Genomic DNA, 13,921 nt, shown 5'->3' with positions numbered 1-13,921 from the left:
CCCACAACAAACACTCTGTGAGGTGAGTGGGGCTGAGAGACTTCAAAGAAGTATGACTAGCCTAAGGTCACCCAGGAGCTGCATCTGGAGGAGCGGGGAAGTGAACCCGGTTCCCCAGATTACGAGTCTATCGCTCTTAACCACTACACCACACTGGCTCTCAGGGCAGTTCACGTCACAGATCTCAGGGTGGTTCACGTCATAAGAATACAATGTAAAAGCACAGAATACATTATAAAAACAAGAACAAAAAAACCCACAAACCCATAACCCCCTCCCTGCAGTCCTTCCCACAAAGACATTTAAAAGGGGTATTAATCAGCCCAAGGCCTGGTTGAAGAGGAACATTTTCCCCTGGGTGTCTAAAGGTATATAAGGAAGGCACTAGCCATATCCTCCTGGGAAGAACATTCCACACATGGGGAGCCACTGCAGAAAAGGACCGTTCTTGTGTTGCCACTCTCTGGACCACTCATGGAGGAGGCACACAAAGAAGGGCCTCAGATGATGATTGCAAGGTCTGGGAGGCGGTCCTTGAAGTATTGCAGTCCTGAGCCATTTGAGGCTTTATAGGTCAACACTAGTACTGTGAACTGGGTCTGGACACTAATTGGCAGCCAGTGCAGTTGGGCCAGGATTGGTTTAATATGCTCAAACCACCTTGCCCTGATGAGCAAGCTGGCTGCCAAATTCAGCACCAGCTAACGTTTCCGAACCATCTTCAGAGGCAGCTCTACGTATAATGTGTTGTAGTAACCTAACCTAGAGGTTGCCAGAGCATAGACAACAGAAGTTAGGCTACCTCCATCCAGAGAGGGGCATAGCTGGGCCATAGCTGAAGCTGATGGAAGGCACTCTGTCCCACTGAGGCCACCTGAGCCTCAGGCGACTGCAAAGGATCCATAAGTACCCCCCATAAGTACCCCTGCATACTTGCTCCTTCAGAGGGAGTATAACCCCATCAAGAATAATAATTTATTATTTGTACCCCACTCATCTGGCTGGGTTTCCCCAGCCACTCTGGGCGGCTTCCAACAAGGATTAAAAATACATCAAGAGCAGGCATGTCCAAGCACACCCCCACACATTTCCCTGCAAAAACTCGCTCTTTAAAGCCAACTCGGAACAAATGGCAAATCGGGTTTCCCACAGATCAGATTTGCTCTGATTCAGTTTTAAAGAGCAAGTGTTTGTGGGAAAAGCTCTGGAGTACAAAAAAGGGCACTCAGACATGGAACAGTAAGGCACAAACCACGGCTGGGAAGTGAGGAGGAAAGGTACAATAAATTTGAATAAACACATGTCTTGCCATCCATAATCACAAGGAAGGAAATCTTAGCTTTTAATTTTTAAAACTCCATAACCTTCCAGATGATTGAATGGATGAAGCTGCAACAAGCCAGCAGGGAGGAGTTTTAGAAGCAGAAAGAAAGAATTTACAGCCTTAATTCTGTGCAGCTAGATCCCAGTCTTAACTGGAGCAGAAGCTTATGACACAACAGTTACCATGGCTTCCTGTGCGAGGTAAAATTTTGCAGAGGCGTTTGAAAAGTTAATGTGTATTGCTTATTCTGAGAAACACCCACTCTGCTGATAGCCTCAATGAGAATTTCTTTTTGTGTGACTCTTACGGAAGGAACTTTTACAAGAGAGTGTTTGAAAAAGTCTAAATTCCCAAACTATTTCTGGGCGGGTCCCCCCCCCTATTAAAAACCTCAGTTTCCATATTTGCAGTGTCATGCTTATGACTTCAGCTGCATAGTTAGAAGCTGTGTGGGCCGACGATGAGAAACATTATAAATGCCGACAGTGACCTGGTGACAAAATTCCTCTTTCCACAAATATATGCCAACAAGTAAGAGTTTCTGTTCTCAAATCGCTGCTGCACATCTGCTAGATCACGGCTCCTAAATGAAATGTTCATTTCAGCAAACTTTAGTTAGATCCCACCACTTCTTAACGCACTTCCAGTATGTATTTATTTGGAATTCTTTATACTGTATCCTGATCTACCCCCTTAAGAAGATCAGGGTAGAACACCTAAAAATAGCAAAACAATGTAAACAAGCAGTATTTTAAGGTTTTTCCCCCCTATTATGTTTTTACTGTAATTTTACTGGTGTTAGCCGCCCTGAGCCCGGCTCTGGCCGGGGAGGTCGGAGTATAAATAAAATTTATTATTACTATTATTATAAAAGGAAATGCTACATTCAGCAGAAACATACTGCAGATTCAAAGGAGTTGCAGCAGTTACTTATTACAGCCCAGAGTATAATTCACATTGAATATTACAGGCCAGGTAAACAACAAGAAGAAGAGTTTGGATTTGATATCCCACTTTATCACTACCCTAAGGAGTCTCAAAGTGACTAACATTCTCCTTTCCCTTCCTTCCCCACAACAAACACTCTGTGAGGTGAGTGGGGCTGAGAGACTTCAGAGGAGTGTGACTAGCCCAAGGTCACCCAGCAGCTGCATGTGGAGGAGTGGGGAATCGAACCCGGTTCACCAGATTACGAGTCCACCACTCTTAACCACTACACCACATACAACAACCCTGCAGCGCTGTCCAGAGGCATCAGACCCCCAGAACCATCACTGCAGGCTTGGAGTACGGCTGTAGGTCACTGTTATATGACCTACTGCAGCTTGGAGGGCTGCACTGATAAATATTAGCTTATAGCATTCTTGCAACATAGTCCAATGTTAACAACGCAGGGTAGAGGTGAAGCCAACACTCATTTGGATTCCTAGTAGAAAATAAAATGTGCCATACTCCTCAGGTAACAGCAAAGGTCAATCCACCTCATTCTTTCTCAGAGCTCCTTGCATGCCATATCAGGAACTCAGTTGCATGCAGAAGTCTTACATGCAGTCAGGTTGCACGTTTAAATGCTGGAAACACAATATATATCTAAAATATGTATCTAAAAAACAAGTTGAAAAGTGTGTTTTTAATGATACGATTAGAAGATGAACGCCTGTGTTTGATACTAACATTTGGTGTTTTAAAACTCGAGCTACCAGAGCAATTTTCTGTGGCATGGCCCTACTTGCTTCCTCTATTTCCCAACTTCAGGGGTGAGTGCCAATACTTACATAGCCAAACAGCACCAGCCATGCACAAGGTATCTGCATGCAAGTCCAAGATTTGCAGAAGTTCATAAAGTTCAAAAAAGCTTTGTGGACAAGAAAAGGAAAGAAAAACTATGTGTGGGCAAATGCAGGCAGTCCCATGAAAACAAGGGGAGGAGGGATATAGCACAAGCACAGCTGTCACTCTCAGGTGGGGTGGCTTTCTCTAGGCAGCCTGAGAACTCCTGAGAAAGTAGTGTTTTCATATAATCACAGAGCTGGAAGGGACCCAAGGGTCATCTATCCCAACCCCCTACAATGAGGGAATCCCAGCTAAAGCTGGGGATTTGGAAGCTGGAAATGAGGCAGCCAATATGATCCTTGCTTTCAATATCTCCCCACCCCTCCTCCACATGCAAGAAACATTTTGTTGCAGGACCGAATATCGTCCTCAACTTCATCCCCTTCCCAGTTTTGAATGACTGACTATAGCAACGTGCTTCTTCTTGTACCTTTATTGCCACCCGGCGGTAAAAGCAAGAACTGCCCGTTGTATCCTTATTGCTTGGAGATAAATGTGACATATCTCGAATAATACGCAGTGGACGCTTCTTGTGGTTTGTTAGTTACTGATGGGTTCTGACTCTGAAGGGTTTTATAAAATTATATTGATGCTGGGGTTCCATTTCAAAAACATGGTCCTCAGGTTTCTCCAACACATCTCTTAGCAGCAATGCGGTTTACAATTTCCCCACGTTTCAGCTTCTAACACCGTCCTGATCAAAGCCGGCCCACCCATGAGGCAAGGTGAGGCGCCTGCCTCAGGTGGCAGGATTCACTGAGGCAGCAGATCATCATCATATCTCTTCATCATACTGTCTTTCTATCTTACAATACTCAAGGCGGTTTACAAGCTGAAGAAACAAAAAATGTACATCTTATAACAATCTAATGCAATACAAAAATGTGATAATAAAACATAACTTTAAAATAGGCAACCTACATCAAAAAAGTAACATTCAACAACCATTAGAATAGTATAAAATAATAATAGGTAAAGGTAAAGGTACCCCTGCCCGTACAGGCCAGTCTTGACAGACTCTGGGGTTGTGCGCCCATCTCACTCTATAGGCCGGGAGCCAGCGCTGTCCGCAGACACTTCCGGGTCACGTGGCCAGCGTGACAAGCTGCATCTGGCGAGCCAGCGCAGCACACGGAACGCCGTTTACCTTCCCGCTGGTAAGCGGTCCCTATTTATCTACTTGCACCCGGGGGCGCTTTCGAACTGCTAGGTTGGCAGGCGCTGGGACCGAGCAATGAGAGCGCACCCCGCCGCGGGGATTCGAACCACCGACCTTTCGATCGGCAAGTCCTAGGCACTGAGGCATTTACCCACAGCGCCACCCGCGTCCCTATAAAATAATAATATCAACATATAAATGTCAAGCTTTCTTCCCCCCTTGTTTCTGATGTAGATCTTCCCTTAGCCCTTCTTCCATACTACTCCAGCACCATAGGTACCAACTCCCTGGGGCCCTGGGTGCCCAAGCACCCACCAAATTCCCCATGAAGGGGCTGGGCACCCGCAAATTCCAGTGACAGGACCATGCACACTGCATGGCACCCACGGCCCCGGGGGCAAAGCTGGCACTCCTGTCCAGCACCATGGGGCAGCAGGCTCCGAAACACTCCGAAACTAAAATAAACGCCTGGCACTTTTAAGTGCTGCATGATAATGACGGGAGGGGGGCAGAATGGTGCCCCCCTCCCCAATGAGAACGTCTAGTCTGAGTGGCCCTTTTGCAGACCTAGCAGTCAGAGCAGCCCAAAGCATGTTTACTCAGAAGTAAGCCTCAGGTGTTCAACAAAGCCTATTACAAGTAAGATTCCTGTGTGGGCAGGAATGTACAATTCCTGTATGTACAGACAACGGCTTTACGCCACGTGCCCCTCTTTCTCAACAGCGGGAATGAAAGCGATTCTCTCCATCATGGAGGAAATCCAGGTGTTTTTCCCCCCAGGCCGGACTGTGATTTGGCAGCATTGCGTCGTCTTGCCTCCCTCCCTTTCTCAATACACGCAGGCACCAAGTAGGAGCAAATGCAGGCATTCATGTCTTTTAAAAGCTGACTCTGTGGAAAGGGTGAGCTATTTAAAAAAGAGTTTTGAAGCCGCAGCGACCGCATTGCCTTGCGATCGCCGATCTGGTCCGCAGTCATTATTCCTAAAAGCGAAGGGAGCAGCCCTGAGGCTGAGCGTTTGACTTGGTTGCCGCGCTTGCAAAGCAGCCGCGCATCGACTCCTCGCCCCGTTGCAAGCAGCAAACGAAGGGGAGACCTACAAGCAACTCAGAGGAGCTTACCCTACAAGTGACTTAACTATCTGCGGTTCTTTAGACCGGGAAGGAGGCGGAGCGATCGTCCTGGCTTCCGGGTTAAAGACCCCGGCGGATGCGCTGCGCTCCCTGGAGTAGATTGCAAGCCCTAACTAAGCATGTCTGCTTGGAAGTAAGTCGTGCTGAATGCAGTGGGGCTTACATACCCAGGTAAGTGGGGGAAGCAGCAGCTGTGGCTTTAGGTATTCAGAGTGCGGAGAAAAAAGCCTGAGTCTTCGGGCTCAGCTTCCCATGGCTGCTGTCGGGTTGGCGGGTGAGCACTTATTTTGGAAGATGCGCCACTGGAGCGAATGGGTGCCAACTTTGGAGTCAGCGGGTATATGATCGGTTTCAACCGAGGGCTCCTTTCTCCATTGGCTTGAAAAGGCCCCTTTTTATTTATTAACTGAACAGAATTTTGTACTCAGTATTGCCTAATTGCGCAAACGGAATAGTAGAAACGTAGAGGTGGAAAGGACCCCAAGAGTAATCTAGTCCATTGCAGGAATTACAACTAAAGTATCTATGGCAGATGGCTATCCAACCTCTGCTTAAACTACCAGACTTTTTGAAGGCAGCCCTGTTTAGGGAAGCTTTTAATGTTTAACAGATTATTGTATTTTAATATTTTGTTGGACGCTGCCCAGATGGGTGGGGTATAAATAATAAATTATTACTATTATTATTATTATTACTACTACTACTACTTGGAGGGAGTTTCTTCTGAACACATACACAAAGGACTGCATTTTTAGTTTTGAGCAGAAATGTGGAGGATTGCACTATGTGTACAGTGGTACCTCGGGTTACATACGCTTCAGGTTACATACGCTTCAGGTTACAAACTCCGCTAACCCGGAAATAGTACCTCGGGTTAAGAACTTTGCTTCAGGATAAGAACAGAAATCGTGCTCTGGCGGTGCAGCAACAGCAAGAGGCCCCATTAGCTAAAGTGGTGCTTCAGGTTAAGGACAGTTTCAGGTAAAGAACGGACCTCCGGAACGAATTAAGTACTTAACCTGAGGTACCACTGTATATTGTTCTGTCTGGCACCTGTGCTGAAAGTCTTGAAAGAAAGCAGTGGTTTAATGCACTGAGGGATGAATTTGCGTTTGTATGTTGTTGGTGGTGTTTTTGGCAATTGCTACAATAACTTAAATCCTCCTCTTCTTTCTCTTTAAAACAGCAGTCAGAACTCAAGAACCCACAACAGAAGTTTTTGTTTTTAAAAATATGAAGGACCTGAGTTGATTGTGTGGCTGTTGAAAATCCAGACACAATGGTGCTCCAGAAAGCAAAACCAAGAAGACTTCTAACAATTAGCTACCTGCTGAGGAGACACCTTGCAACCAGAAGCAGCCCCATAAAGTATGCTTCGTTTTCAGAAGTCTTGCAATTAAACGAAAAACAGTTCACTGGAGTCGCGTTCCCTCTCCAAGAAATGGCAAGATACCTGACCTCTAGTGTGGACACATCGTCCTTCCAGATTTTCAATCCTAACCACAATGAAATCAACAAAGCAGAGGCGTTTTTCATTTCAACACGGTGGCACCCCATTGATTATTTCACTTCAGCTGTCCGGATGGATCACGCGCCCCAATTGTCACAGCCTGAGGTGAGGTCAATGAAATGCAGTTTTTATCCTTAGGAGCAGCTTCAGTTGTCATGTGAGTGGTTATGGGAAAGGAAGAACAAATTGCATTGTTTGAAGTGTCATGGGGTGGGGGGGAGAGGAAGGGGAGTTGCTAAAGCTATGGGTTGTATAAATGTACTTTGCTTTGATTGCAGAATATGGCCTTGAATTCAGTTGTCAAAGCAAAGTTTCTGGTCCTTATGATGGAGAATTTCGTACATGCAGCTGTTTGCTCAAAGCAGCAAGTTTGCAGTGGCAACAATAATAATAATAATAATAATATGCCACCCATCTGACTGGGTTGCCCCAGCCACGCTGGGCAGATTCCAACAAAATATAACTGATAACTGTCTAGCCATGCTAAGTCACTATGTGTGGGGAATTAGTATCTTTTAAATGGGATGTTGACTTTTCTATAAAAGGTAAAAAGGTAAGGACTCCTGGACAGTTAAGTCCAGTTGAATTTGACTGTGGGGTGTGACTATGATTTTTCTGTAACAAAACCTGAAGGGGTAACAAAACTACTCAGGGGCACAAGCTGTGGTCAGGTATAGACTGCACCAGTGTTTCTTGAGATACATGCTTCTGGATTTAGCCTTAAAGCTAGGGGAAATTTGAGCACCCTTCCAATTAGGGAGTTTCACTCAATACAGCACCCTATTCTTTCTTGTAATCCCCAGGTCCATCCTTTAGTCCCCATCTTTTTGCATTACATACATTGATCTTACTCTCACTGCTTCCCCAAGGTGCCTGTGCTAAGAAATGAAAAAGTACCATTTTTAAAAAGGGGGGAGGGGGAACACATCAGAATAAAAGGTGCATCCAAATATATGTAAATCATATCTGTTTAAGTAATCCTAAGCATACTTGGGAAAGTGAATACCATCAAAATCAATGAATATTCAGTATTGTCCCGCTAGTTTCAGAATTGGGGAACAAGCTGCAGTCCTAAGTGTATTTATTAAGAAATACATTCAGGCATTTCCTTTCAAGTAAGCATGTTTAAACTTGGTCTGTAAAGTTGACAAGCCAAATAAATGCAACTTTCCTAATTTCATGATTCCAGTAGCAGAATTTCAGGTTGCTCTCCCACATTATTCCTCTGTAGATGCAAACTTCTGGAAAAGCCAAGGAACCTTTCAAAGTGGCATAGTTTGAATATGCGTTCCTCATACTAATTCTCCTAAATGGGACTGCTAAAATCTTGTCCATGAAGAACTGAGGACTCTGTAATACTTGAAAGGTCTCTTTCAAGTATAGTCCCTTTTATGTTAGTTGTCCTCACATTTCGTAGATCTTGAGAGTTATTTAATCCAAAAGAGAATTGAGTTGTAGCAAGATATCCATATTCTCTGGAGAAATGTATTATTTGCTGTAACTGGGCCTATCTGTTGAACTGGGCACTGTGGTCAGGGTAACAACAGAGAGAATAGATGTACGACTCCTTGCTTTAATACATGTCATTGGATGAGAAAGATAAATGTGAAATAACTAACTTCTTCCCACAGGTTTGCTTTTTAGGAAGAAGCAATGTTGGAAAATCCTCCTTAATAAAGGCTCTGTTTTCATTGTCCCCTGATGTTGAAGTCAGAGTTTCCAAAAACCCAGTAAGTAGCATTCAGAGATTTTATTACATTGCCTTTGGAATTTAATTGAGCCCAACTAAAAGCAGGCTGTTCCTGGGTTGCATCTCAGAGCAGACCCATTGAAATAAATGGACTAGGCAGATACAGCCCTCTGTTCTGTGACATATATTGTGACATTGTTTGTAACTGGTAGAAAGGATCCAGCTTGGAAGGAGAGAACCGAGAAGTTACATACTCAGATGGAGCTTTCATGTCTTCCCTAGCACAGTGAGTTTGAAATTAGTATTTCTATACCAGAAATGTGGTTGCTGTCCCAGATGCTCTTGGATCTCTACTCCCTTGTTGGATGATCAGGTGTTGAGAAATTATGCTATATACCGTATTTTTTGCTCTATAGGACGCACCTGACCATAAGACGCACCTAGTTTTAGAGGGGGAGAACAAGGGGGGGGGGAAATCTCTCCCTCTCTGCACAGCGCCCCTTCAGCTAAGTGGCAGGAGAAACGGAGCCCCTTCCATTTCTCCTTCTGCTTCGCTGAAGGGTTGCTGCGCAGAGAGGGAAAGCCAGGAGAGCAAGAGGGATCGGTGCGTACCAATCCCTCTTGCTCTCCTGGCTTCAGCGAAAGCAACATGATGCCTCTGGAGGCTTCGGGCAGCTATCTCTGAAGCCAGGAGAGAGTTGCTCTTCTGGCTTCAGCGAAATCAACGTGAAGCCTCTGGAGGGCCATCTCTGAAGCCAGGAGAGCGAGAGCGGTCGGTGCTGCGCTTCGGAGGCTTTGCGTTGCTTTTGCTGAAGCCATGGAGCCTGCATTCACTCCATAAGATGCACACACATTTCCCCTTAATTTTTGGAGGGGGAAAAGTGTGTCTTATAGAGCGAAAAATATGGTACTCTGTATGAACAGCAATCTTTCACAGACATCTGATGATACTTACATATGCTTTCATGTCAGAGACTGGCCAAATGAGGAGCAGTGGCATTTCATCATCGTCACTGAGAAACCACCCCAGTTTTGCAGTTTTGGAATAAAATGAAACAAACGACCAAACAACCCTAGCCCTCCCATTTTTTTTCTCCAGGGCCACACTAAGAAACTGAATTTCTTCAAAGTGGGGGATTTATTTACTTTGGTGGATATGCCAGGCTATGGTTACAGATCACCCAAAGATTTTGCAGAGATGGTGGAGCCTTATTTAAATCACCGTGCAAAGTAAGATAACAGCTTGAAATTTCACTTCAGTCTTTTCTACAGGATTATGTGGGGAAATAATTTAGGTTAAACAATATTGTTTTAAAAACATCCCATTTTATAACAATATGGGGAAGTGTCTTAGACTAACTAAGGCATGTGAAATAGCTTTTAAATGCAGCGTCTATTTAAACTTGAGCCAATCACAGTACTTGTAAATATTATTTTAACATAGTCTTACAGCATTCTTTACAGCAGTGGTGGGGAACCTCTGGCCTTCAAGTCTAATCAGGCCCACTGAGCCTTCCCATTTGGCCCACGAGGCTGTTTTATATGCATCAGGTGTAGGGCAGTTAGACCCCCAACTTGGCCAAATACACCGCTGATTGGAGGCACTTGCAAAACTTTCCACAAAGCCCTGTGCAAAAACAGGTCACCCAAAATTGTTGTTATAACTACTAATTGCCTGCTTTGTAGCATAGGATGTATTGGAGTCCATACAAATGACCAAACTGCCCCAGAATAAGCTCGTTCACCCAACGGTAGTGTGGTCATCTGTATCATCCCAGCAGGTAGAAAAGGATGAACACATTGTTGCTTGTATAATTGTTGCCTGGGCTAGAGTTAGGATTTGGAGATAAAGAATATATATTGCTGCAAAGCACAGTTGTGAGCTGTGGTTTTATGTTTTCTAGTCTGAAACGGACATTCTTATTAGTGGACGGCCTGGTCGGAATTCAGGAAATGGACAAAGTTGCTATAGAAATGTTGGAAGAATTTGGGATCCCTTATGCTGTGAGTTGTGATTTTTGTTTAAAAATAAAGGCAGTGAGCAGTCAATATATTGAACTAGCAGGACTAAAAAGGCATGTAGCAGAAACGAGGAAGTATTCATTGCCATGTATTCAGACTTCTGCAAGTGCAATGGGGCTTCTCTTCTTTTTCCCTCTTTCCTGTAGCCCCATGTGACACTTCTCCAATCTGCTCATCAGGGTCCCCAATTCAGGTTTTTGGCATGTTTGGAGGCTGCAGGAGGAAGGAAAGGAAGAGGAAGCCATTAGTACAGGTGCATGGACAACACTGCATGTCATTCACCATTCCGCCAAAGTTATACATTTGTCCAGTTAATATTAGTGTCCTTTTTTTGTTATTATCAGTTGAATAATGGTTTGAAAAATGATTTGCAAGTAGAAACTATTAGACTTGACTAGGAGATTTTAAAAGCCTGTGTTGAAAAAATAATAACACAGTCAAGATTTTTATGAATTATGATCATAGGTGATTAAATACTGAAGCAGCTTTATCATGTACTGAAGCTATGCTATTAACACCCCAAGTTTCACTATGTGTGCACTGATACTTGTTAGAATCCTAGATTACTAGCTGTTATTTATATGCTGTATACTGTTTTAGCTTTCATGTTTGTGAAGGTGAATTTGAAAATATAAAGGTTTCTGACCTTGCCCTCAGTCCTAACCAGGTTGCTTAGCCCTAACATAGATCCTTTGGATCCAACATAAAATAGTAATCCAAAACATTATACTGGAAGATTAACAGGATATGGAGATCTCTATTCACCTTTAGAAATGAAATATATTTGTCTTGTAGATTTAGAAATTGAAAGAAGACATAAATATTGAAATCAATAAATATACAGTACTAAGTTATTGGTCTGATCCATTGACTCTTAAAATGTTCCCACTAAGCCTCATCCTTTTCTTTTTCTTAAGGAACATATGAAAACCTGTCCCCCCCCCCCCCCTCGCACAGAAGTCTCCATAAGTATAAAACTGGAGTGAGGAAAAGTTGGAAGAGAACAAAATACACAATTTGGGGTTTTTTTAAAAATTGATTTGTAGAGTAAAAAGACTCATCAACAATGTTAGCATACTCACCTAATCTGAGAGCTAAATTTGAAAGACTTTACCAAGAATTCAAGACTTCTTTAAGAGTTGCTCTACAATGTTTAAAATATTGGGTGTGTGTTGTTGTTTTTGCAGATTGTATTAACTAAAATTGACAAAGCATCAAAAGGAGTGATGACAAGAAATGTGATACAGATTCAAGACTTTGTTAACAAAAAGACACAAGTGTGCTTTCCTCAACTCTTTCCTGTCAGGTAAAACTTGAAAAGGGGTTCTTACCCAGTCAGAAATAGAACTGCACATGTAATGCAAATGCTCCACTCTCATCAAATAACATTTTCTCATTGTTTCTACAGTTCTTTGTATTGCTTTGGAATCCATCTGCTGAGATGCTTTATAGCACATGTTACTGGAAATCTTCCCCTGTCCACTTGATGATACTTCATTCCCAAATCTTAATGACTCGTCTTCATTGTTCTTCCAATAAAAGAGACAAGATTTATTGCTCTATACACTTCTCTTTTTTCCAAGCCTTGTGAATAATTTGTGTATAATAAATGCTATTTAAGTTATTTATACGGCTTCAGCTAATTATTTCACAGTGTACATATTTTCTCACCCTTGACTGATTGGACCAGAACTTTAGAAGCAAAGGTCTATGCTTAGAAGCAATATGTGTTTCTCTTTAGTCCAGATAGAGAAACTTAATGAGAGCATATAATGGAACCCTAACAGGCATGGATCAGCTCACAACTGAGTGCAAGTTCAACTCTGCAGTTGATCGCCAACACTGTTCAAGCATTTATGTGGCTTTATCTCGCCACATGTTAAATGGTCCAGCTGCCACTGCATTTTAATTAAGTCACAGATTTATTACAATCTTAAATTGACCGGACTAGCGTCCCCTTCATGAAGTGTTACCTTCAGTTAGCAAGTATTTTGGTACATGATTATGCAGGAGGGAGGGAAATGAGCCCAGTGGCATAAATATTTGCATAAAAAATTAAGACAAGCAGAGTGGCTGCTCCCCAGTTATTCCTGACAAATGCTTACATAAATCACCCTACTTTTGCTATGCTGATTTAGCCCCAGTGGTGGGGCAAGGCACCATTCCCTCTGCTTGAGCTTAACAAGAAACTGAGGTCTGAGCACGTATCTCTCTCACACTATAGCAAACTAATAAATGCTTAATGCTTGTGGGTTGGTTTGCTAGCTGGCAAGCAGCATCCTGGAATGGAAACAGTAAGGAGCTGCTGTTGCATTGGGGAGCTGCTTCAGGACCATCTGTTATAAGAATTTTAAGATCATATATATAAATTCATAACTGTATATATAAACCACATGTCTGAAACCCCAAATATTAGGTCCCAAACAAATTGACCTCAAATATTTGTCTGCAAGGTCAAAGTGGGAAACCTCCCCATTGTATTTCCTCACAAATCCTGTCCTCATAAATCCTGTCTTAAGGGCACATTCAAGATATGAACAGGGTGTGAGCCTGTGACCTAGATTCAGGAATTAAGCAGTTATAATAACAAAAGAGTAGCCAAAACCGAGATAATGCAATCAGGTAACTTGTCAGACAGGATATAAACAACACACTCAGATGTCTGTTGTAGACCGCCTTTTCTGTGATGTATGTATGATGTTTCTGGGGGTGGTCTTGGACTCCAGGGCAGGCAATTTAAAATGTTTATATAAGGGCTTGCACGCATGGCTCTGGGTCCTCCTCTCTCCTGTGTATAGTGAGTGAGGACCCGGTTGCAACAGTTAATAAAGATCAGGCTTACTAGCTGCTTTGCTTCTCAATATTCTCTGGTTGGTCTCTGTTGTTTTCTCCTACTGATAGAGAACCTACAAAAGGACTCTATATGGGCTCTTGGGTACCCCATAAGGGAAAACGAGCAGTTGTTTTTTTTTTTACTTCTATCACCGTCACTGCCTTTTTTATTCCTTCCTACTCAAATCTGTATATTCGAGAGCAAACAAAAGTTACAAAGACACCACAAATAACAGTCTTGTGGCACATTAAGGACTAGCAGATTTATTGTAGCATTTGGAGTTTGAATACAGAATGTACTGATGAAGTGGACTCCAAACTTGTGCTGCTGCAAACCTGCTCATCTTTAAGCTACCACGAAGCTCCTTGTTTGCACCGTCCGTTGCCACTCACAAAGGGCGGGAATTGGTTGTTTAAT

General features: G+C 43.2%; 1 protein-coding gene across 2 annotated transcripts; it reads left to right on the top strand.

Moving 5' to 3' along the window:
* Positions 1–5,451: 5,451 nt before the first annotated feature.
* Positions 5,452–12,295, top strand: GTPBP8 (GTP binding protein 8). 2 transcript variants are annotated; one of them, XM_028726587.2, is made up of 7 exons: positions 5,452–5,582; positions 6,636–7,064; positions 8,591–8,689; positions 9,749–9,879; positions 10,554–10,653; positions 11,859–11,977; positions 12,080–12,295. In XM_028726587.2, exons 2-7 carry the CDS (start codon positions 6,729–6,731, stop codon positions 12,156–12,158), a joined length of 864 nt encoding a protein of 287 aa, XP_028582420.1. In that variant the 5' UTR covers positions 5,452–5,582; positions 6,636–6,728; the 3' UTR covers positions 12,159–12,295. The 2 variants fall into 2 exon arrangements, with proteins under 2 accessions (XP_028582420.1, XP_028582418.1); XM_028726585.2 differs by having other exon boundaries at positions 5,468–5,620.
* The last annotated feature ends 1,626 nt before the right edge of the window (positions 12,296–13,921 follow it).

Source organism: Podarcis muralis, chromosome 4 (genome assembly GCF_964188315.1).
Source record: "Podarcis muralis chromosome 4, rPodMur119.hap1.1, whole genome shotgun sequence".
NCBI classification, from domain to species: Eukaryota; Metazoa; Chordata; class Lepidosauria; order Squamata; family Lacertidae; genus Podarcis; species Podarcis muralis.
The sequence above is the reverse complement of the archived record's forward strand: the minus strand, read 5'-3'. Positions and strand labels throughout refer to the sequence as shown.